The sequence below is a fragment of the Pelophylax lessonae genome (genome assembly GCF_965119305.1).
Source record: "Pelophylax lessonae genome assembly, chromosome: 11".
Classification (NCBI taxonomy): Eukaryota; Metazoa; Chordata; class Amphibia; order Anura; family Ranidae; genus Pelophylax; species Pelophylax lessonae.
In genome coordinates, this window is record NC_138778.1 from 72909646 (window position 1) to 72935536 (window position 25891).

At 40.1% G+C, this 25891-nt stretch overlaps 1 protein-coding gene across 9 annotated transcripts in view; it reads right to left on the reverse strand.

Annotated features, from left to right (window-relative positions):
- The window catches only part of SRCIN1 (SRC kinase signaling inhibitor 1), a gene marked incomplete at its 3' end in the record, with an annotated part of 894005 nt that overhangs the window by 549417 nt on the left and 318697 nt on the right, over window positions 1-25891 (reverse strand). For all 9 annotated transcript variants that reach the window (XM_082272513.1, XM_082272514.1, XM_082272511.1 and 6 more), the window contains exon 2: window positions 24386-24669. In XM_082272513.1, coding sequence (XP_082128639.1) covers window positions 24386-24669 — 284 coding nt within the window. The remainder of the gene's footprint in view (window positions 1-24385; window positions 24670-25891) is intronic.

Here is a 25891-nt window from a genome sequence, read left to right on the forward strand (position 1 = left end):
TGATAAAGCACACTTACTTTCTACTTTTTAGACTGTCTCTGTATCGCTTTAGTGTTGGTCTCAGGGTTCATACATCATACTGCTGAGACTGTGAGAAAGGCATTGTGGGAATTTTAGTTCTTTGTAAACATATATCTGTATTGCTAGATTGTTTAAGAACTGTATTTCCAAGAAAGCCTTGATCCCAGGAGAGCATCTTGGAAGAGACTATAAAGGGATCTGCTGAACAGGCCCATCTCTCTTGTTTCCTGGTATCCATCATGTCTGCTGTGCAGAGAGAAAGATAGCGGACTGCGGCCTACTGCACACCACCCATCTTCCTGCAGACTCAGCCCTGGTGGGACGGATGTTAATCGTTGCATCGCAGACATCCCTGCAGCATCGCTGATCGTGAGAAGTCGAAGAAACTCACTGAGACAGCAGAGCGCAGCCATCTCAGGGCCTCACAGGGTGGAGGATTGCCGTCGCCTGTTCTTCCAGGACTCTCATTGATGGACATCAGGATTTGGTGAGAGAGTACCTGCTCAGAGTTCAGACCACAGTTACTACAGTTCTTTGTTACAATGAGCACAGACACTTTACAGTTGGATCAGTTACAGGATCTTTTACGATCAGAATCAGCTATTCTGCACTGCTGGTTACACACTGTGCCACATTGGGAATCATTTGTTTATGAGCTCCAGCTGCCAGCAAGGATCCTAGCAAGTAGGACATTGTTATATTATTGCTTTTAGGAGGGACACATTACTGGTATCTAGATTACTTCATATCTCATTGAGATACAGGTATTATAGGCAGGCCTGGGATTCCCCTTTAGCCAGATTGTACATGATTACAAGTATTGGTTTACTTTCAAATAACTTCTCATGTAAAGTATAGTGTTACTGTTTTATTAGGCTGTCATATCCTTCTTTCTAAAGGAATCCAAGTAAAAATATTCTTTGAGTTCACTACAACTCGTGTGTATTTATTCTGTCATACACTCACATATTACCAGGTGTGCCAGTGGAGTTGAGTCTGTTCTTGGGGTTGGGAAGCAGAGTGAAGTACCAACATTACTCAAGTGGCTCCTGCGGGGTGGCACTACATAAGGAATTGCCAACCCCCACTGCAAGCAACAATATGACCTTTAAAGGACTTGGTCAGTTTTTAGTATCATTCCTATTAGTGAGCGACCGATATAGTTTTTTTAATGTCGATACCGATACTGATATTTTGGCCATTAGATATCGGTATAGGCTGATATTTTCGGACATGTAAAAAAAATGTTTTTTTATTTTTTCAAAAGGTACTCCTTGTGGAGGGATCCTCTGCACTGAAAAGCATTCAAAACGCCAAGTTAAGCTGTCTTGAATGCTGTCAATTTTTTTTAATTCGGCGCCGAGTACCCGGAAGTGATGTCATTACATCACTTCCAGGTTTTTTAGATTGGAGACCCGATCAGAGCCGAATGCGGCTTTGATCGGGTCTTCTCTTCTGCGGCGCTGGAGGTAGGATGCCCAGGTCTCCCGGTGGGACGAGAGAGCCGGGCGAGCCAAGGAAGGCGGCGGGAGGGGGGGGGCATCCCCTCCCACTCCATGTAATGACAGCCGAGCAGCTTCTCAGCCACATCGGTTGTCATTACAAGTCAGCCAAACGTCGGCTATGGACACCGGTACCCGGGTGATGCCTCTAGCTGCAGGCATCACTCTGGTACATGCACTTTCCCTAAATATTGGCAATATCTGTAACCTCAGGGGGCGATTCGGATATATCGGAGAAAGTGCATATCGGCCCCCGATATATCGGTGTTGCCGATAATCGGTCGATCCTTAATTCCTATAGCATGAAGTCAGCTAAGGTAACCAGAATAACCACGATATTAGAGGCTTTCCTATATATTTGTGAGGCAACTGACTTTAATAAGGAAATATGAAATATGCAATTTCCCCATCAAGTCTGGAAGCAAGTTGGTTGCTGTACATGATGGATGGTGTCACAGTAATATATTGAATATAGTGGGTAGCAAATCACCTAGTGTCTACCTGCTGCTTTAGTCAGCTCACACGCACCTCCTTGTCTGCTTTGGACCCTATGAGCTTACACTCAACAGCTTACACTTCTCTACTTATCTTCTTATGCTTTATTCTTGAGCTTACTTAATCTATTACTGCATATAAACTAATCTCAGCTACAGACCCTGCAGTAGTATATGTTATTGGGACTGGGAGTATTGACTATAGATTGACTACTATTTTTGAAATATATATGGGTTGGTATTTAATATTTGATGGTGATTTAATGGTTAGTGAGCAACACATGTTTATAAACTATTACGAGGAAGAGGAATATTGATTATGGGCCTTATTGCCATTGAATTGCTGCTAACCTTCAATATGACAATAGAGATGAAAGCTTGCCAGCTTTTGCAGTCTGAAACAACTTTGTCCTAACTTTATACATGGGTGTGCTGAAGATGTTTCCTTTGTATTATTATATATATTTGAATTTTTGATAATTCGATTTAATGAAATGTAATACTTTTTTGATATTTTTTCATTAAAAAATGCCTGTGTTAAAGCCAATTAGCCAGTGAATGTAACATTTTTATGTGACCGCTACTCTTAAGCGGAGGTTTGTTTTTTTGGCAAACACACATCCATCCCCTGGCCTGGTCCCAAATCATAGATAGAAAAAGCATCTGAAACCACTACAATGGTTTTAAAAATGCTTCACAAGCACAATACAAAATTATTGATAAAAATCTTGCTGCATGACAACCCCTTCTGCTTCCAGTGAAACAAACTCAAAATTTACCAACATAGTTTGCTTCTCTGTTTCATGAATATTCTGTTTAATGTAAGGTATCCACATAATTTCTAAGAACATCTGCTGGAAAACTCAGCAAAATTCCATCCCATGTCCATTCTCCAAAATTTTCAAAGTACTTTGCCAATAGGTATCTGTGTCCCTCTGTGTTCCACTGACAAGTACAATTATAATTCCTGGGCCTCTCTAAATGGCCTCAGGCTTGAAAGAGAAGTATGGAGTTTTTTTTTTTGCAGATTCATACTTACCTAGGTGGATGCAGCATAGATCTGATGCTGCACCTGTCCCCCGCCAGCTCTAACACTGAGAATAGAGCGATCAAACGCCACCAATCACTTGGTTGTCAGGGCTCCCCGAGCAGAGAGCTTGTGACTGTCAGTCACCGCTTTCTGCTCTGCCCCCCTTGCTTACTGGAGTGCTGGGCTGTGGAAGGGGCTGGAGCGGAAGTGGGGGTGGGAGTGGCCTGCCCTGGACCAGCTCTGTGACGTCAGCCAACCCGCTGTCTGCTGAAAATGGGTCAAAGGTGTGCAGAACAAAATGCACTCCTGTGATCCACAGGAGAAGTACAGCCAAAAACTAGCTTTAGCTGTACTTCTCATTTAACAAGAAGTGGCAACAGACAACTTAACATGTGGCAAACTCTTTATACTCCAGGTGACCTTTTGTGCTGGGTTGGGTCTAGGATAATGTCTATGTGATGAGGTAGGGAGCTCTTTTTGTTCTGTGTTCTGGCCACCCAAATACCACTGCTGATTTTTCTTTGGTTGACTGATGAATGGAACAACTTTACAAATCCCACAAGGAAAGCATGTTGAGCTGGGATATAAAGGGTGCCTGTGCGATGTGGGTGAAAGCCTTTCTTCTATGAGCAGGGCCTCTACATAATGGATAAAGCACACCCTAAACCTTGTGATGACTTCTAGAGTGACAGTATTATTATACCGTATATGCTGGCGTATAGGACGACCCCCTAATTCTCTAGTTAAAACATAGGTTTTGAGCTATGACACCATTTAAAAACATTAGATTTGATTTAAATAATTTTAATTAAAATTGTTATGACTTACCGGTACCTAAAATCCTTCAAAATCCTCATCATGTTCATCATCTGACATCATAAGTTCATCAATAACATCTTGTGATACATTTGTAAGACAGTCATCGTATGGATCGAATTCCGAAACAGATGGTGTGGCTTCAGCTTTGGCTTCCCCTTCATCTTGCCACAAGTGATCATCCTTCATGCCATCCAATGAAATCGATATGCCACACTTCTTGAAAGACTTGATTACTGTTTCTGCATCAAAATCATTCCAGGCTTTTATGACAAAGTTACACAAAACATCCAACTGTGGAGCACGCATGTTTCCTCCTTTTGTGAATGACTTTTCACCGCTAACCATCCACTCAGTCCCCTGTTTTCGAATGCAATCTTTAAATGGCTTGTTTAGGCACACATCCAGTGGCTGTACCAACGATGTCAATTCTGCAGGAATAACTGCCACATCTGTGTTTTATTCTTGCCAGCCTTTTCTTTGTGTTGGTAGTTAAATGAGCCCTGAACATATCCCATACCAGTAGGCTACATTCTTGACGATGTCCACCTGGTCGCCTACTGCATACATTATGAAGCCATATCTTTATTCCTTCTTCGTCCTTCCAGCCTTTTTCATTCACATGTACAAAAACAGGGAACTTGATTTTTGGCATTGTTTTTCTTTTAAAAATAACCATTGGTCTTAGTTTGACACCATTAACTGTACATGCTAGTACCACTGTAAAACTGGACTTCTCATGTCCTGTTGTTATAATTAACATTGTTTTTGCATCTTTTTAATTGACCGTTTTATTTCCAACCATAAAGAAATTCATAGGAGTTTCATCCATATTTCCAAAATTACTTAACGCATAGCCGTGTTCCTTGCGCTGTTTTATTACATAACGATGGAAATTACTTACTTTGCCGTTGAGATCTGCAGGTAATTTTTGTGCAGTTTTGGTCTTTTGCCTCGGTACCAGATAATGCCTTTCCAATAACCTAGTACACCAGGATACAAGTGGCCTTAAATCCTTTGCTGTGATCTGGGTTAGATTTGGCCCACTGAAGTGCAAACATACGTATGTTGTTTCGTGTCACTACATAACCATTTTGACGATGCTCATGCACCATGTCTGCTACATGATTTTTGCGTTCTGGCCATTGTGGGGTTCCTCTTCTTAATGCACACTTACTCCTTGGCATACTCTTCAATGCATCTTCATTTGTTTTCCAGTCTCAGACCGTCTTTTTTGTTACTCCATATTGTCTTGCAGCAGCACGGTTATTTTTTTCCTTGGCAAAGTTTACAACCTTCAGCTTGAAACTTGCTTCATATTTACTTCTTGCTGGGGAGCCATGATGGGGTCTTGTCTAGCAGTCGTTTACACACACAAATCTGTAAGCCCAAAACAAACGTCTATAATCTCTGTATGTACCGTAGCTTCGACTACATACAGTATACAGCGCTGAGCCAATCACGACGAGCGATGTATTCTATTAATAATTTCAAAGCTAGCTCAGATTGGCTGAGTTCGAGGTTGTAACATCATCAGCCCGCCTCTCTGACTCCACCAATCCGAGCAGGCTTTGTATTCATTAATAGAATACATCGTCACTGTGATTGGCTCAGCGGGGTATACTGTATGTAGCTGAAGCTACGGTACATACAGTATTACTGCGTGGGTTGAGAGATTAGGGATGTTAGTTTTGGGCCAGCTTGGCCCAAAGGAACTATGTAAAGTAATCCTCACATTTTATACTCCGCGTACAAGACAACCCTCCGATTTTAGGGGGATGTTTTTAAGGTTAAAAAGTCGTCTCATATGCCGGCATATACGGTATATGTCCAATTTGGCTACAATGTTGACTGTAGCTGGCTTTCTTTCCTTAACCCACTCACATATCTCTGCAGGGCATTTACTATAAAACTGTTCTTTTAGAACAGTCTGGAGTACATCATAAACAATAAAAGCTTGCTCTTCCTCCAGCCATCAGATAATCCGGTGGGCATACATTTTGAATGACCCTCTCGGTATTCCATGTCTCCTAATTGGAGCTTAAGGCTTGACATATTTGGTATATTTTACTCAACAATGTTTCGTCCTTTATATTTAATGAAAAAAAAAAAAGCTGAATTTTGGAGTGCATTTGTGTGCACTACAATTAATATCGGTACATTTTTACTGAAAATATCAATCTGATAAACATTTGCGCAAATATTATACAACATATAAACTTACAGCTGCCATCTTTTTTATTATATAGGTCTTCTGATTTCAAAACATACAATATATACTATTTTAGGAGTTTTAAATGGTTTATGCCATAATTCCCATTTTTTAAATCTTTTTATTCTACCGGCATGCAAGAGATTTATAACATTTAAGAAGTGATCACCTGTACCATAAAATAGGTAATTTAGGTGATACAATGCCTCTGCCAAAAATATTTTTTTTCTGGTGGTAATTCGTTTTATTAATGTACTGCGCCAAATTCATGAAGCCTTTGTGACACTTTTGGTTCTGGCAGTGACTTGTGCACGAATTCCAGGTAATTCTAAATGTGCCACTTTTACATTGAACATTTATATTGCATTAAATGCCCTGCTTTTATATTGAATTGAATGCGCCAAATAAAAAAGTGGACATAATTAACAGTAACTCTCTTGGCTTACAGAGAGAAAAAAAGGCTCTAACAGATTTTGCAAACGAGTCTTGTGTGCATTCTAAATATTGCGTAGCATGAGCCAAATTCAGGTACAAGTTCTAGGCAGGTATATGAAGCACATTCTTCACGACTTTTTAGAATGCATGAGAGACACTTTAGCAAAATCTGCCTGTGCCAGCTTATATGAATTTTAGGGAATATGATCGTCACACTAAGAAGGGTTTAAAGGAATCAGGGAAAATGTTTTAAATATTTTGGGTAGAAACAAAAAGAAGCCACTCATTGACCACTACAGGGTAGCATATGGGTATAATATAATATAATATAATACAATATGGCAATTCTACCCTTGTATCAGGGATCTAATAGGGTGGCCATCCAATAGCAGTCCCTCTATTTATATAGGACGATCATAAGTGTCAAAAAATAAAGTTACACCCAAACACCTAGAAACTCCCCCCATAAATGTTAACACATCTGTCGGGGCACTTGCACTACACATGTTACAAATTGCCACACATGCTAGAATGAGAGCAATAGATACAGCGCCAATATTCATGGTTAACTATAAAGTGACGACCTGTAGGGCCTTTAAAGTGTCACCTATGGAAAATATAGGTTACCAAATGTTGTTGTTATTTTGCAGACATGCCCAAATTTAAAGATTGACATATTCAATATCTATTTACAACTTCATCTATATTATATAAAAAAAATAGGTAATTTATTGTATTTGTATGCCCTAAAATGAATTTTAGTGTACTGTTTAGTAAACATTTGTGCTGGATAAACCATTCCGCAAATATTGTGTGACATAAAAAATTGGATCTACTACTATTTTATTCTCCAGGGTGTCTGCTTTCAGAAAATATATAATGTTTGGGTGTTTTAACTAATCTTCATGCCTAAAGTGATTTGTAACCACTTAAAGACAAGACCTTTTTCTGATATTTGTAAACAGTAAAGTTAGCCCATTTTTTATTTTTTTTGTATAATGTGAAAGATAATGTTACACCGAGTAAATAGTTGTCTAAAATGTCATGCTTTAAAATTGCTCACATTCGTGGAATGGCGACAAACTACGGTACCTAAAAATCTCCAAAGGCTACGCTCTACAAATTTTTAACGGTTACCTGTTTAGAGTTGCAGAGGAGGTCTTTCATTAGAATTATTGCGCTCACTCTAATGATCGTGACAATATCTCATATGTATGACTTGAACACTAGACATAAATAAAATAAGTGCAGCGCTAAAAAAGTATATATGTATAATCATAAATCACCTTCAGATGAATGAAGTGGCAAACCTCCTATGATTATATCCTATTGCATGAAACGCGTCAGAAACCTCATTCTGCCATCTCTTCACTACATGCGTTGCCTTACATGATAACTTTGTAAGTGTATTTCTCTTTTTTTAATACATTTTGGGAAACAGTTTTACACTATGTTTGCACCGTTTGGTTATTTTCATGTATACATCATCCGTTTGGAAGTCCGGGCGTTCCACTGCTGACTACCCTGACCATCCTGGCATGTACATTGGGCAACTGTATGCTGAGAGAGGGGACATACTACCATAATCTGCTGGCGCTGTGTTCAAATAACTCAGCTGACTCCTCCTTGCCTGATGCTCGGGCTATGGCAGGAATAGCTGTGGACAAGGAGGCAGATTTAGCCATTCTGGCAGGTGCAGTGGACTGCACACTAGTCTCTGCTTGGTTGATAGAGGATAAGGAGGATGAGGATGGTTTAGTAAGCCAGTCCACCATTTCCTCTGCATGTTGTGGCTTGATAGCTGGGAAACATCACTAAACAGAGGAAATGATGCCCTGCCTGAGGACTGACCATGTCCACCTTTACCTGTGGACACAGATGTTGCTGGCCCCCTCACAGTGCCATGGGAACATCTGCCTCTCCTTGTTGGACTCCCAGACATAATGGGAAGGTGCTTATTAAGAACATGTAATAAAGATGTGGAAATATGTACGTGGATGCACTTTAATCAATTGAAAGTGATGTTTGGTGCATATTAACCTGAATACTCACTAAGCAGATACACTCCACCGACACACTACAATATACTGCAGTAAAACTGCACTAACTCACAGAAATATACTGTGTTAAATAATTCACTAACACACAGGAATATACTATGTTAATTGTTCAGTAACACACAGAAATATACTGCATTAAATGTGCACTAATGCACAGAAATATACTGCGTTACACGTGCACTAACTAGATTCACACTAAAGTGACACTAAAGTAAAAATGGTTGCACTACACTCACACTGACTGAACTATCACTAGATACACACTAAACTGATATTCTACACTGACAATATAATCAGAATAGCACACTAAAGCACGCTAACTCGCTAGTAGCACTGAACAGCCCTGTGCTATCTCTCTCCACACCAGATATCACACTACTATTATATTATATTATATTATATTATTCTATTACCATAGAATTGTTAAAGGAACAAATAATATTGTTCATTGTATATCTAACAGTTACGTGAAAAATGTACAAGCATAAATGGTCGTATTAAATTTCGAACTTAAACTTCATTGGGAGATTTTGTATCAGCTATAGGTGAGCTTAAAGCAGTAAACATTTAATACCGTAACAAGTCTTCCATCTGAGGTTAAGAGAATTCAAACAGTCCTGTTATTTTACTTAAACTGGGCATACAAGAAACACTTCTTTGAACTCAGATGTCTTAACTGCATCTACTGCATGTATGTAACTATGTACTGTATATCAGTAAATGCAACCAATTCAACATCTTCATCCTGTTAACCCTCCTCTTATGTTAGAATTCCGTTACTATCCATGATGTTTAGGGTCAGTTTTGACCCGTGTTTTAAATCAGCCATAAAATACCCTCTGAATAATTATTTATCATCAAATTTGTTTCTTACCTCTTGGTTACCTTGTTAGGCTTCTTTATCCTTGAAAAGATTGGTTTTAATATTTTTGGTGTGACCCCTAGACCTTTCTTTTGATAGCATACCTCTCATTTTCAAATTTAAAAAATGGTAAAATAAAGTCAGCAACTCTGAAATGAATTTGTCCTATGTTTCTTCACTTTATTTATAGAAGCAGACAAGCAGGAAAAGAGATAGGCCCCTCCCTAACTACAGCTCACAGGGTTGAGAGGGGATTGGCTGTCACTGTTACTAAGCAGAGAGAGTGTTTATGATTTCAGTTTTGGCACTTATTAGTGTCCTAAAATCCTATATTATAACTGGGTCAGAATTGACCCTAACACCGTGAACGTCTTAATTTTCACCACAGTATTTTATAATTTAGTGAAAAGGATTATTTTTCTATTACATTGTTTAAATAGAGGTTCCTGACAAAGTAAAAAAATCTTGATGCAATAAACAAATTTATGTGATACTTATAGACATTCAAAACCTGAAAACGGGTCAGTTCTGACCCTAACATAAGAGGAGGGTTAAGTAGGAGCTGTGGGTAAATAGCAAACTTTCTAAAAAAAAAAAAAATAACAGTAACAGTTTTCAAAGTAAGTTTGTATAGTTTTGGTAAAATACTGCCTTCCTTACCATGTGGCTATGCACTTTCCTGCTTGCCTTACTCCCTTTGTGGTAAGCAGTGAAGTTAAAAGACCGGTCAGTCCTCAAGATAAACTGTTCACCCCACAGGTATGATCTCCATTTTTTTGTGTCCCAAACACATGCAAAGGCTACAGTACAGTTTTCTACAGTAGATAAATAAGTAGATTCAGAAATAAAAGCAGCCGGGGGAAGCAAGAAGGCTAAATATCAAAAGACATCACTCCAGCACTGGAATGTCTTTTTTTTTGCAATATCTGGGATCCACAGCTTTCTGAGGTCCCAAGGACTCATCCCTGCTAAAAGCCAGAGTTTACTATTTACCTTGCAAGGTCTACTTGATTGTGATGAGGGTCCTTACTGAGAAGTAGATGTGGTTAGTGAGAGGAGAGGAATGGGGTCAAGCTTGGCTTTTACAGAAACAAAATGAGAGAAAATAGAGGGGGGATGGGGGGCGATAAAGTGAGAGTGGGTAGGGATACTGTGCAAGGCTTCCCGTGATGAATACTTTGTGTTGTAGGTGTCAGAGAGTATAGTCGCCTAGCCAATGGATGACAGTAGGGTTTGGTAGTGCGTGGAGAAAGTAAGCGTAGTCTATTAGAACAACCTTTTGTGAAACTGTTCCTCTTTATTATTGACCATGGCCATCAATTCCTCCATCACATGTATTTCCTTAATCCTGGAGAACCACAAGCTAATCAGTGGGATTTTAGATTGCTTCCAGTAGAGCGGTTTACAATGCTGTACAAGATTTTGCCTGAGATAAGGGTATATAGTTAAGTGCATGAGCAGGGAAAGCGTTTATATCTCTTTAAAGATAATTGGAGGAGGAAGGCAGCTGGGTCATCTGGCATCTATACGTATATCCATTATTCTGTAGATTATCTGTTTGAACTGGTTCCACAAATGTTTAATTTTCAGGCAAGACCAGCACATATGGGGTAAGAAGCCCTCTTCCCTTTGTCACCTCCAACATACTGAGGGATATTGTGGAAAGAGTTTGTGCAAAGTTGTGGGGATCCTATACCACCTGGGTAGGATTTTATATCCCGTTTCTTGTATGAAGCTTGAAATGGAGGCCCCTATAACTCATCTGGAGGATTCTATCTATTTGTTTATCAGTGAATGTGAGGTTGATGTCTCATTCCCACTTGGAGAGAAATTTCAGGGTAAAAGTGTTGGGTGGGTTGTATAAAATGCAATATGGGTGGCATAGGCCCCTTTGTGTCGGTTCAACTCTAGGTGTAGGGGTTCAAATTGTGTAAGAGGGGGCAAAAGGTGGTTTTTACTGCTTAGTTGTGAGAAAATGGCGCAACTGCAGGTATTGAGAGGGTCTGTGGCTGGAAAGGACCAGATGTCTTTCTCATTGAAATATTTTAAGGGTGGGAACAATTTCAGGGTATAAGAACCTGGGGATCTCATGGGTTAAAACATAATAATTCTTCTGTGCTCAAGTGTTATGTGACAAAGGATAAATAATTTTAGATGGTCTTTGTTGGCATCACTTGTGGTCTTGCCGCCCCCTCAGGACCAAGGGTATCCAAAAACACTAAAAGACATCAACAAGAGGGGCGCACCGACCTAGTGCATTACCACTAAAAAGGTTTATTAAAATCCAACAGCGACGTACAGTATATTCACAAACAAATGTAGATAGCATACATGTAAAATGATCGGACAAATCGTCTCCAAAGTAGCTAAGGCACTCCTACGGTGCTGGATGACATGCTGGTGTCCGCACGAATCTGGTTAGGCTAACGTGTTTAGAGGGAGAACCCTCTTCCTCAGAGCCAAAAAGGTGCTACTTGGGGGGGGGGGGGGGGGGCAGTGGACAGCCCTGTCTAGTTCTATTGCTGAAGACAAATTAATCAGATAACCTATAGTTTATCTTGACTTCGGTGGTGGAGCAAGAGTAAATGGCATCCATCCATTTAAGAAACGTTTGTCCTAGGCCCAAGTTATGGAGGACTGCTTGCATAAAAGACCAGTCCACCCGGTCAAATACTTTTTCTGCATCCAATGACAGGAAAAGTATAGGGGTCCTCCTAAGATGTGGCCAGTAGATACCATTTAACGTTCTCATTGTATTATCCCTTGCATCTTGCATTGGAATGAAGCCAATCAGGTCCTGATGAATCATCTGAGATTGGGGAGAAGCCTGGAGGCCAAGGTTTTACGGAAAATTTTCAAATTCCACATTTAGTAATGAATTTGGTAGAAAATTGTCACATTGCGTTGAATCGTTATCTGCTTTCAGGATCACTGGGATGGTGGCCCACAGGGTGTCCTCTGGTAGCTTTGCCCCATCTAAGAGTGCATTAAAGCTGTTCATGAAGGGATTGCCAAGACTGCCATTCCTCTTCTGAGAAGCAGGGGAGGTCTAAAGTTAACAGATGACAGATATTTCGGGATATGTGTTGTTTATGGAGGAGCAGGTTGTTTAATCTGTCATGTAAAATGCTTAGTTCAGCAAGAACTGAGGAGGCCTGGGATTTTTTGTGGACTGTTTCCAGGCAGTTTTTTTGAGACAGAAGAGACACAATTTGAGCTGATCTCACCTTTTTGATATGTGCTTTTGAGATAGGGATATCCCTAACCACACATTTGTGTGCTTCCGATACAGATATTAGTTTTACTTCAGAATCTTGGTGTGTAAAGAAATATGCTTTAAGTCCGGTGTCCTTTAGCAGTCTGATCTGGGGATCCGGTAGGAGAGACTTGTAAGCCTCCATTGCCAAGTCTTATGGGTTTCCTGATTAATACGGATGTCAATGACAACCAGAGAGTGGTCAGAGACTGGGCTCCTCTAGATCTCCGTCACCCATACTCTGTGAATGTATACATATTTCACCATAAAATATTCAACTCTGGAGTGGGAGCTATGTGCTGCAGAGAAGAAAGAATAGGTTAAGAAACTCTGAACTAAACCAACAAAATCCATGTATAGTAGGGAAATTGATCATGATCAGAACCTTAAAAGAGAAGTTTAGACTTCTCAAAGCTGCTGTAATACAGTGTTTCACTTCAGCACACTATGCCACAACATCCCCAAGGTTTGCAAGAATATTGAGGGAGATTTGAGAGGGGCTTCCACTTCTAAACACTCATAGCACTGGGGTAATTACCTTCATTATTCCAGTTTCTAATGTACATATAGCAACCTTTTCTAGCCACCTCGGCTAGCATAAATGCACAAGCTGCGTTACCTCACCAGTATATAAAAAGATGTATCTTTTCAATGTGCTTTTCAACACTTTATTGGATTCTCCTGTGTATGTTTTCAATAAAAAATGTGGGATTTATTCACCCTATATCACAATTTAGGTCTGGGCATTTATTAGTCCTGGTAGCTGTCTGAGTATTAAGGTGAATTACAGTATAAATAAAGTAACAGTCTTGCAAGGTTTTCCGTATAGGTGGCATTAAAGCATATCTAAACCCAAGAACAAAAATTGATAGCATTGCAGCTTAGTAGTTCTTAGATGTGGTGGCTGCATTCGTTTTTCACACTTTTATCCCTTTATTTTAACTTGATAATCCTGCCATTAACACCATTTCCTGTCTTAACCTGTCACCTTAGGGTGACAACCATACTAAGCAGTGTTGTCATGTTCGGACAGGGAGTGTGTTAGGACCACATAACATTGTGTTGGAAACACATAATACCTCTCTCTCTTCTCCATAATGGAGGAGTGGGTGGGGGTTGTTTTATAGTTGACAGAAATAGCAGGGAACAATAGTAAACGATAATTGTCTAAAAGCAGAAAGCACGGGAAGTTATCAGCTCAAAGATCTCTGGCTGAATAAACCGTTTTTTTTTCTGCACTTGTCGAACAGATATGATAAAGTATTTAGCAGATATTAGTCCATGAAACAACTTTCCATAAGAAAGGTCTCAGTCTGCATCCATTTTTTTATCAAGGTGAATGAAGGCATATATCCAGTAATGTATAGGTTCACCTGCCATACACTGAGATTGGTAAGCAGACTAAGAGGGTAACCCAACAAATGTGCTAGGATCTCAACTTTCAGCTGACCAAACTCTAGTCCAGTCAAAATAAGATTTATGTAACTCTGCAGAGAGAAAGGAAACTTCAAGACTAGCCCTCTGCAGTGAATGTGGTACACATTTAATTCTTACAGACCAATGTGTATCAGACAAGGTTTTGTAAGGATTTGAGGACACCATAGACAAATATAATTTAGTACAAAGTTTAAGAACTATCAAGAGCTACATTTCTCTAGGGCCTGTGTTTAAAGATGAAGCTGTAGTAGCTTCTCTTGTGAATATAGGTAAAACACATTTTTTATATTTTGTAGAGAATTCCTATTGCTATTACCAACTGTCACTTAGGAATAGAAATTGTTTTTCTGAATACAGAAATTGACATGTTTGGGGTAAAAGCGCATACTAAACAATAACATGGACATTTCTTTTCTTTCTAAATATCCATACAGGTATTTCCCTTATATTTCCATAAAAGTACAAACTGTCTGAATGGTGCATACCCCATGTTAATTTTGTGTTTTTCCATGATTGATTGGATAAATGTCCCTAGGTGGCTTAGCTCCTGGATTAAAGAAAGCTTTGCACACACCAAAAAGGTGCACAATTGTGCACATTGTTCTGTCAAAATAGAGGGAGAACATTTTGACATGCAAACTGGGCTCTGTGCACACACTTTGTCTGCACAAAATAAAGCAGTAGGGCGCGGATCACACTGGGGCGACTTTTCAGGTGACTTAGTCACCCAACAAGTCGCGCTCCATTCAGTACAATGAAATCCTTCTAATCAGAGAGACTCAAATCGGTCTGACTTAGAAAAAAGTTCCTGCATTACTTGTGCGCGACTTCCGAGCAGCTAGTATTGACTTGGAGTCTTGGCAAGCAGGGTCATCCTGCATTATCTAACAAGTAACATAAAAAAAAAAAAAAAAGTGTGCTTCTTACGTTTTACAAAAGCTTTATATTTTGCTTACCAAAAGACGTAAAGTGCCTTGAAAAAGTATTCATACGCCTTGAAATTTTCCATATTTTGTCATGTTACAACCAAACAATGCATATCACCCTGAACATGCCATCCCTACCATGATACATGGTGGTGGCAGCATCATGTTGTGGGGAAGCTTTTCTTAAGCAGGGACAGAGAAGCTGGTCAGAGTTGATGGGAAAATACAAGGCGATCTTAGAAGAAAACCTGTTAAGAGTCTGCAAAAGACTTGAGACTGGAGAGGAGGTTCACCTTCCAGCAGGACAATGACCCTAAACATACAGCCAGAGCTACAATAGAAAGGTTTAGATCAAAGCATATTCATGTGTTAGAATGGCCAAAGTCCAGACCTAAATCCATTTGAGAATCTGTGGCAAGACTTGAAAATTGCTGTTCACTGAAGCTCTTCATCCAATCTGACAGAGCTTGAGCTATTTTGCAAAGAAGAATGGTCAAAAACTTTACTCTCTAGAGCCAAAGCTGGTAGAGACATACCCAAAAAGACTTGCAGTGAAAAGTGGTTCTTCAAAGTATTGACTCAGGGGGCTGAATTCAAATGCACCCCTCACTCTTCAGGAACCATTTATCATTTTCCTTTTACTTCACAATCATGTGCCACTTTGTGTTGGTCTATCACAAAAAATCCTAATAAAATACATTTACGTTTTTGGTTGTAACATGACAAAATGTGGAAAAATTCAAAGGGAATAAATACTTTTTCAAAGCACTGTATGAATATGTTCATGCTGAATATGCCACCTTGTTCTGCTTGGACTACACCAAAAATAACAAATAAATAAAAAAATTAAGTAAGTTGCACTTATAAAAATGCCAACTATGAAATTTGGCAAACACTTTGCACATACTAACTTGAAGTCACACATTTACACATCTGTGTAACACGCAGAAACAATTAGGTTATACAGTGTACTTTTCCTGAATCAGGTTTAATTGAAAAACAAAAAAAACCTTACACAGTGCGGTCCAATTAGGTAAAAATGCCTTCCTGATCCCATAAGGCCCTGGTGCCTAACCTGCGGCCCAGGGATGCCCACGACCCTTTGACATTTACTCTGCAGCTCGTAGAGCCCATGCAGAAAATCGGTTTTAGGTCTTAATCCTGTGAAGGAAAAATATTCTTTAGAGTGACTTCCAGTAGTTTTTGTTTTATTTTTCAGTGCTGTCTGTCTCTTTATCTCTTTCTAGGTTTTGTTTTTTCTCTGATCTTTAATGAAGAATTTTGCTACAAGAAATATCAAATGTTGAACAAGTAATTTTAAGAGGTCTGTAGGTAGAAAATGTGGTAGTGTTTGATTGAAATGTGCTGTAAACTGTGGTCTCTAGCTGTCTCATGTACTGTTTCTCCAGGTGGAGAAGCAAGTCCCTGTCCCTGAAGCAAGTCCCCAGTTGCCAACCATCTACTTCTGTATGTCTTCAGTCTCTGGCAGCTTACATTCACTAAATATCATGTGCAGCCCTTTGGGGATGTCAGGGGCCATACTTAACTTGGAGCTCCACCCAAAAGGGGAAGTTTTGCTTTAAGTTTTCCTCCCTCCCTCCCCCCCCACGGTCTTCTGTGACCCTGACAGGTCCCAAAAGACTGTGATGCGCAGCGTGACTCGCGAATGCGCAGTGGGCACCCGGCTGTCACAGCAAGGTGCCCATAGTTGAGATGCCGGCGCCGCAAAACGAAGATTGTGGGTGAATCCAACTGGGGTGAGCACACTGCTGGATCATGGGACAGGTGAGTGTCAGTTTTTAAAATTCAGCAGCTACAGTTTTTGTTGCTGCTGACTTTTATTTTAATTTTTTTGAAAGAAGACTGGAACTCCTCTTTAAGGTTCCCAATTACATAGTTACGGACAGTTACATAGTTAGTCAGGTTGAAAAAAGACACAAGTCCATCCGGTTCAACCATAAAAAAAAAAAAAGTATTGAAAACCCTATCATACAATCCCATACACACAATCCTATACCCGCTGTTGATCCAGAGGAAGGCGAAAATAAACCCCAGCAAAGCATGATCTAATTTGCTACAGCAGGGGAAAAAAATTCCTTCCTGATCCCCCAAGAGGCAATCGAATATTCCCTGGATCAACTTTACCTAAAAAAAATGTTACTACCCATTTATATTATGTACACCTAGGAAAGAATCCAGGCCTTTTTTAAAGCAATCTAGTGAGCTAGCCAGAACCACCTCTGGAGGGAATCTATTCCACATTTTCACAGCTCTTATGGTGAAGAAACCTTTCCGTATTTGGAGACGGGAATCTGTTTTCCTCTAGACGTAAAGAGTGCCCCCTTGTCCTCTGTGTTGACCTTAAAGTGAACAATTCAACACCAAGTTCACTATATGGACCCCTTATGTATTTATACATGTTGATGATATCCCCCCCTAATCTCCTCTTCTCAAGAGAGAATAAATTCAGTTCCTCTAATCTTTTCTCATAGCTGAGGTCCTCCATGCCTCTTATCAGTTTGGTTGCCCTTCTCTGCACTTTCTCCAGTTCCCCAATATCCTTTTTTAAGAACTGGTGCCCAAAACTGAACTGCATATTTCAGATGAGGTCTTACTAATGATTTGTACAGGGGCAAAATTATATCTCTCGCTCTCAAGTCCATGCCTCTGTTAATATAAGAAAGGACTTTGCGTGCTTTGGAAACAGCAGCTTGGCATTGCATGCTATTATTAAGCTTATGATCTACCAGAACACCCAGATCCTTCTCCGCTATGGATTCCCCCAGTTCTACTCCACCTAGTATGTATGATGCATGCATATTCTTAGCCCCCAAGTGCATAACTTTACATTTATCAACATTAAACCTCATTTGCCACATAGTTGCCCAATGAAACAGTGCACTGAGGTCAGATTGTAAGTTGGAGACATCTTGTAAAGAAGTTATTAAACTGCAAAGCTTGGTGTCATCTGCGAAGACTGAAATGGTACTTTTAATCCCAGTCCCTATATCATTTATAAAGATATTAAAAAATAAGGGTCCCAACACTGAACCTTGGGGTACACCACTGATAACTTTAGACCATTCAGAGTAAGAATCATTAATTACTACTCTCTGAATTCTATCTTTTAGCCAATTTTCTATCCAATTACAAACCAATCTTTCCAAGCCTGTAGACTTTACCATACACATTAGCCGTGTGTGGGGAACTGTGTCAAACGCTTTTGCAAAATCCAAGTATACTACGTCCACAGCCACCCCTCTGTCCAAGGTTTTACTTACCTCCTCATAAAAAGAAATCAGGTTTGTTTGACAACTTCTGTCTCTCATGAATCCATGCTTTCTGTTGCTTAAAATATTTTTTTTTCCAGCAAGAACTCATCTATGTGGTCTTTTATTAAACTCTCCAATATCTTCCCGACTATAGAAGTTAAACTAACAGGTCTATAGTTACTTGGCAAAGACTTTGATCCCTTTTTAAATATAGGCACCACATTGGCTCTACGCCAATCCAGTGGTACTATTCCAGTCCTTAACAAGTCCCTAAAAATTAGAAACAAAGGCTTAGAAATTACAGCGCTCAATTCTTTTAGGATGCGCGGGTGGATGCCATCTGGTCCTGGCTCTTTATCCACCCTTATTCTGTCTAAATATTTCTGGACCATATCCCTTTTGAGCCATTGTGGATCATTTGGGGCTGTGTCAATACCGTCTTCATTATGATCATGAGCTCCCCCAAGCTCCTTTGTATATACAGAGCTGTAGAAAGTATTTAATAAATGTGCCTTCTCTTTGTCCCCAGTCACCCACTCCTGGTTATTTTGTAAAGGACCTACATGCTCAGACCTAACCTTTTTACTGTTAATATATTTGAAGAATTTTTTGGGGTTTGTCCTACTATCTTTTGCAATCTGTTGTTCATTTTGAATTTTTGCGTCCCTGATTTCCTTTTTACATTTTCTGTTATATTCTTTGTAACAATTAAACAATGATAGTGTTCTCTCATTTTTATATTTTTATATTTTTTCATCCTTGAAAAATTTGCTCTCTTAAAGTTAAGTGTTTTTGTATTTCCTGTATGCATTTTTTGCTTACAGCTAACATTAAATGAAATCATATTATGGTCACTGCTACCCAGATGTTCTTTTATATGAACATTGTTAATAAGCTCTGCATTGTTTGAGATTACCAGGTCCAACAGAGCATTATTTCTAGTGGGGGCCTCAATAAACTGCACCATAAAATTGTCTTGTAATAGGTTTATAAATTTGTGCCCTTTAACTGTTCCAGCAGTGCCATTACTCCAGTCAAATGTCTGGGTAGTTAAAATCCCCCATTATTAACACTGTCCCAGCCCTGTCCCAGCATTCCTTGGCTCTGTGGAAGGGGGCTCGCCCTCAAAACGCATCAGCCTAGCCACAGCGGTTTTCATGCGGTACACAGCATGCCATCCAGCATTGCGTAGTACCCTGGCTATCTTGGAGATACTATGTTGAATATGTTGATATGTGCAATATTCACATCTGTTTTGTGAGTATAATGTTTACTTTTTATTATTTTAATAAATATTTTTAGTGGTAATGCACTAGGTCAGTGCGCCCCTTTCTTTTTGTTTTTTTTAATCAATCTACAGACTTGGCTTGAGCTAGCTACTGCAGAAGTCTGCCTGGAACCCTATGTATATAAAGAAATACATTTGCGCACAAGCCCAAAAAACCTAAGCTGCAGACATAAAGTGATAGTCAGGTCAAAGGTATTTTGTGTTAGTGCTGCACTTAGGAAGATCATTTAATTCATTTGCAGTTTGTGACTTTTGCGTTTGTACTTGTACATTTACTTTTGGAACATTTGTACACCTGCCATAGTTGTAGCATGCGCTACATTGGTTAAAAGTAATTAGCATTTACATACTACATTGACCAGAAGTGATTCTCGGTTATATACTCACACACAGCCTGAACAAAATATTATTTAATTTAAAATACTCAATCAGTATTATATCATTTAAGCTTTAACACGGTAATGTAATTTCAAAATAAAATGTTTGTACTTACCATAAAATTAAAAGTTTATTGAGGGACACAGGAATTGTAGAGATTCTAAAACAATCAGGCTATGCTACCACCTAAGGGGGCTGGAACACTGGCCAACAAACAAATGTTAAGTCAATCTTTATTTTCTTTATTATTCATTAAAGGACACTTTTTTAATCAGTTGGGGCATCCAAAAGAAGTCCAACTGAGAGGAAGGCGTAAGTCACTAATAGATCCAACAAATGCGCAGGTAATACTACAAGAGCATCTGAAGGAATCAACAGCTGAATGAAGGCTAGAATGAAGGGCCAGTCAATATGGAAATTGCAATGAGCAATAGAAGGGCTCTGAGAATCACACTGGTGCTCCTGTCCAGGACTGATAATTGCTACCAAAATGGGGCAAAACTAGGCCAACAATTAGCAGGATTAATATGGGCCCAGTTGAGGAGCTAAATACAGATCCATTTTCTGCAGTTGTCCAAAACAATGTGTTTTGGAACAACAAGGGTTAGTTAACAGGTGTTCCATAGTAAATCCAACATAGTGGGGTGTGTTATAATCTCTAGACTTGTAAAAAACTGTGAACTTATTCATTCACATAGTGGGGTTTGGTATCTGGGATCCCTTTTATTGTTATCGGGAGCTTCCAGATTCCAATAAGCCCACTGCTCCTGTAGACCCCCACAGGAACCCGGGTGAGGGATGTGGGAAAAAGGCCTTTGTCCTCATTTGTCCTGAGTCCATGTGGAGCCTGGGGTCTTGTGAGCAAACATTAAGGCAGTTCCCCTACTTAGAGATGAGCTTTCACTGTGTGCAGGGCTGCTGTTAGAAATCGCGGGGCCCCATACAGACTACCTGGCAGGGCTCCCCCAAGAAAATATTAAAGATATATTTAGCTAAAATTACAACAAAATCACTATTAGCAGACACAAATATAACATAACTTGCATAATTCCTGCTAAATCTAGAAAAAAAACTATGTTAAATAAAAAAGAAGATGAGAAAAATATACAGGCTGGGCAGTTGGAACTCAGTGATCAGAGAAACAGAGAGAGAGAAACAAAGTTACAATTTACAAATAAACTCCTGAGCAGAGATAAGTGCTGGGGGGGGGGGGGCACACAAGGGAGGGGGATTAGTGAGGGACAACTGTCTCTTTCTCAACAGATAAAAGCTGATAGCAGGGAGAGGGACAGATCACATTCAGGTGCTGGAGGAAGATTTCTGTATTTGTTGTCCATCACTAATCCCCCTCTCTGTGTGGGCCCCCCTGTGTGCTCGGGCCCCCTACAAGAGCGCTGGTGGTCCCCCCCTATCAGCGGCCTTGACTGTGTGCAGTAATTAAAGTACAGAGTTCCTCTGAAAATTGACTTATCCCATGTCACTATACACTGTAAATGTCACGATCGGGGGTCAGGCTCAAAGACCAGTTGCTATAGAAGTAGCGAAACTGCCACCAACCAGCAGGATGGGTACACAGGCAGTCTCCCTGGTAAATGACACAGGCAAACCTGACGTTTGGAGTCTAAGTACTAACTGGTGTTCACCAGAGCTCTTGATGGTGGAGATGGATTTTGCTGCATGTTACTACCAGGTCGCAGTTCTCAGGATCGCCCCACCAGGAGGTGAACAAGTGGGGTCCAGTAGCAGATAAGCAGGTAGGGATCAAACAGAAGTGTAGTCAGTACACAAGCCAAAGGTCGATAACGAGTAGTTGCAGGTTGGGATCTGGCAGAAGCGTAGTTAAGGATTAAGCAAAGGGTCAATAACGAGTGTAATAGTAGCAAAATATGGATGGAATAAGGGAAGACAGGAGCAAGATACTGGCTGGAGAGAGCACAATAATCTGTCAAACAGGAAGTGCAGAGACATGGCTTAAATCAGGAAGTTCATGGGAGGAACAAATAGTTCAGGGTTCAACACAAACAAGGTTGAAGACAGGATCATTCAACAAATTGTCCAGGAAACTGTCCTGCATTCCAGGTAGTTTGGCAAAAAGAGACATTGCTTGACACAGCAGAGGATCTGGGTTCAAAACCAGGCCTTGACAGTAACTTGTATGTTTGCATTGGGTGGGACAGGCCGAGCCTGTGCCCACTCCACTAGTCCAGCGTACTTCTGTTACCTCACTCCCACTAACAGAATGAGGTCCCACCAAGCACCTAGCACTGACCTCATGTATGCTCTCGCTTAACCCTTTCCTTCCCCTTCCTCCTGATCAGGCCAAAGATCTCCATAACACTAGTCTGCTCCCAGTTACCATGGGAGATAGACTGGTAGGGAGGGAGCCAGAACGCCGACCCCCTCGCTACCAGAGGATCTGTCACCTTACAAGCTACCATGCTTAGCGACTGGTTGCCCGTAGCTTGTTCCTTAACTTGGTTACCCATAGCAACTACACTTGTCTCTGAGTTAACCTTCTGTAGTAGTTTCACTTCATACCTCATAGTGCTATTACATACCCAGGCTCTTTGGAATACACCAGAACCAACATGCAACCCTTTGAAAAACTTCAGACCAGGCTTAGAATGGTTGACATAACTTTAGTGTTGAAATGCAGTATGATAAAGCAGAATGAACAATGTTCTTTCCCTAATGTTATCTAACATGATATAGTGGCCCAGGCATACCTCTGTGAGGTGAGAGTCCATGTAGGCATTTTCCATGACTTGGTTGCTGTCTTTGACTCCCGAGCCCCGGTATCTTCACGTCTTCCCTCTCACTCCCAGCTTAGTGGCAGAACTTTACAGCTCCTTTTGGCATTCTCTGGGGGCTCTGGGGGGGATTTCAGCGATTTCCTCCTCTTTTTATATCACTGGTGGGCCCACCAAAATCAAAAAGCACGGGAACTAAGCTGAAAATGCTTAAACCCTTTTCCCAGCCTGGGCCGGCTGCCAGAATCTAATTATATTTCTACCTGCTTACAAATATGGGGACAAGGTGCTTTGCCTCTCCTGGCAAGGTACCCCCCATATTGAGGGCATGTGGTCTGGTATGTTCAGGAAAGGGGAAGCAGCATGAAGGTCCACTTCCCCCCTCCTTTTCTGGCCTGCCAGGCTGCATGCTTTGATAAGGGTCTGGTGTGGTTTTTTTGCATGGTCTGGTATAGAATTTGTTGGGAAGCTGTTGCTATGTTTTTTTTTGTTTTTTTTTGTGGAGTACCTCTTGGAATTCATACTAGACCTGAAGGCCCTTATATGAATTGGGTTCAACCCCATGCAATTTTTTTTGTTTGTGTGGGGTTCCTGCATTACATCTATATCAGAGTCTCATCTATGGGTCTGGTAAAAATTAAAGGAATCCCTGTACGCTTTGTTTACACACAGAACAATTTAAAGAGAAGAATGGGGAAAAAATCATACTTACCTAGATGGCTGTAGCCCACTGTCAGCTGAAAAAGGGTCACATGAGTGAAGAACAAACTGCACTCCTGTGATCCGTAGATAGCTTTGGCTATACTTTTCCTTTAAACTCTTTTTTTTTTTTGGAAATGTCAGCTTTGCTGTGGTAGGTTGTTTACACAGTACATATGCACCACTTCACAGGGGCATCCCCCAGGCATGTTATTTAAAGGAATTTAGCATTTTTAAAGCTTTACTTTAAGCATTACTAAAAATTTGCCTTGGTACAAGGGTAGAGTGCAGTAACTGAGACAAATGCAGATGAGCCACTCAGGTGAGGATCTATAATCAGGTGCAGGTCAGATCCGTAGACCTTTTGTCCTTGTCCGTGATGTTTTGATGTCCAGTTTTGGATCTACAGTGGTGAATAAACTTTACATGTTCACTTACATCGGTGTGCGGTCATCATTTTGTGTTTGTAGTGTGCAGTAACCCCATGCCATTTTTTTTTTCAGTTCCTAGCATATTAGTCTAGTCTTGAAAATAGGCATTACTGTTTTTTAACATTTGGCTCTCATTGTGGCATTTGGGTTTGGCACCCAAACCTGCCTCGAACCAAATCCAGGTGCAATCAGCTCATCACTACCTATAAGCAAAGGTTGTAAGCACAATGTAGAATCTGTTAATGACCAAGGACAATACAGACATTTATACCTTTAAAAAACTTCTCACAGATAAGTACTGATTTTATTTCCTTGCTTAATCAGAGCAGATGAAGAATATTTGTAATACTGTATTGCCAAGTTTGCTCTGGGCCCTAATGTTTAATTTACCCTGATGCTAAAATGAAACATGACAATCTGGCCACATGTACTCTAAATGCTTACACAAAGCAGGAATTTCTGATGTCCCTGTTGCTCAATGGACTTGACTTATCAACACAATTAAGATGTCCTCACCTGATCTCGTATTCTCTCTTGCTGACCTCGGATGGCTAGTGCATGTTGAGGGTATTTGTTCTTGAGATGATCCATGAAAGCATCTCTCTTCCTGTCCATATCAGACTTCTGGAGATTGGTCAGGGCCTCCAGGCTTTGGGCAGCAATCACAGTGTGCCGACGCTCTGAAGTATGCACCAAGCCCACATTGGAGAAACGCCTTGTCCCGTTACCAAGAGTACGGTACTCTCGGGGGTATTCAGCATCGTCTGCAGAGATCATATGTGTTCCAGACCGGCTGGAATCTGCAGAGAAAAGTAACAGTAAAAGGAGCATGAGATAAACTGAAATCACTAATCCTATAGACATTCATTTTAGAGATTGCAGGATATGTTTGACATTATATGCTTTGTTACAATATAACAAAAGGTAGTCAACCTAAGAGGGTATTACTGCTCTACTTGCAGTTTACTTTAGCAAATTAATATATTACACACGCGGGGTGTGTCTAGAAAGTAATGAGAATGAGATTTTAAAAATTATTTTATTGAAAATGTATTACAATTGGAAATTGGAAACCATTTTGGTAGTGTGAATAATGTCCAAAGAGCCACTACACGGACTCTTAACGACATCCCACTTGAAGACTTCCAGGAATGCTTTAAATAATGTAAAAATTGCTGGGAACGTTGTGTACACTCACAAGGTGCAAACTTTGAAGGAGACAATGTTCAATTGTAAAATTTTTCAATAAAATAATTTTTAAAATATCATTCTCATTACTTTCTGGACACACCGTGTATACTAAATATATGGCTGTGTAAGCAAATATGTATAATGGCAGTGTAAAATGTTTCTACACTGAACAAAATATAAATGCAACACTTCTGTTTTTGCCCCCATTTTTCATGAGCTGAACCCAAAGATCTAAGACTTTTTTTCCATGTACACAAAAGGAATATTTCTCTCAAATATTGTTCACAAATCTGTGTTAGTGAGCACTGCTCCTTTGCCGAGATAATTTATCCACCTCACAGGTGTGGCATATCAAGATGCTGATTAGACAACATGATTATTGCACAGGCGTGCCTCATGCTGGCCACAATATAAGGCCTCTCTAAAATGTGCAGTTTTATCACACAGCACAATGCCATAGATGTCGCAAGTTTTGAGGGAGTGTGCAATTGGCATGCTGACTGCAGGAATGTCCCCCAGAGCTGTTGCCCATGAATTGAATGTTCATTTCTCTACAATAAGCCATCTCCAAAGGGGTGTGAGAGAATTTAAATCAAAAAAAGTTCTGCACTAAGTCAAAAATTGTGAATAAATTGTGATACAAAGAAAAACTGCTTACACAGACCCATAGAACAAAGTCCACACAGTATGTAATAAAATTGTGTAGCGCTAATAAATAAATAGTGCACAGGTGAAAAAAAACAGTCACTAAACAGTGAAAAAATATATATGAGTGCACGCCCCGGAAGACGTCAACTTATGGCAAAACTAGTCGGGTTCTTCCAGACGTGA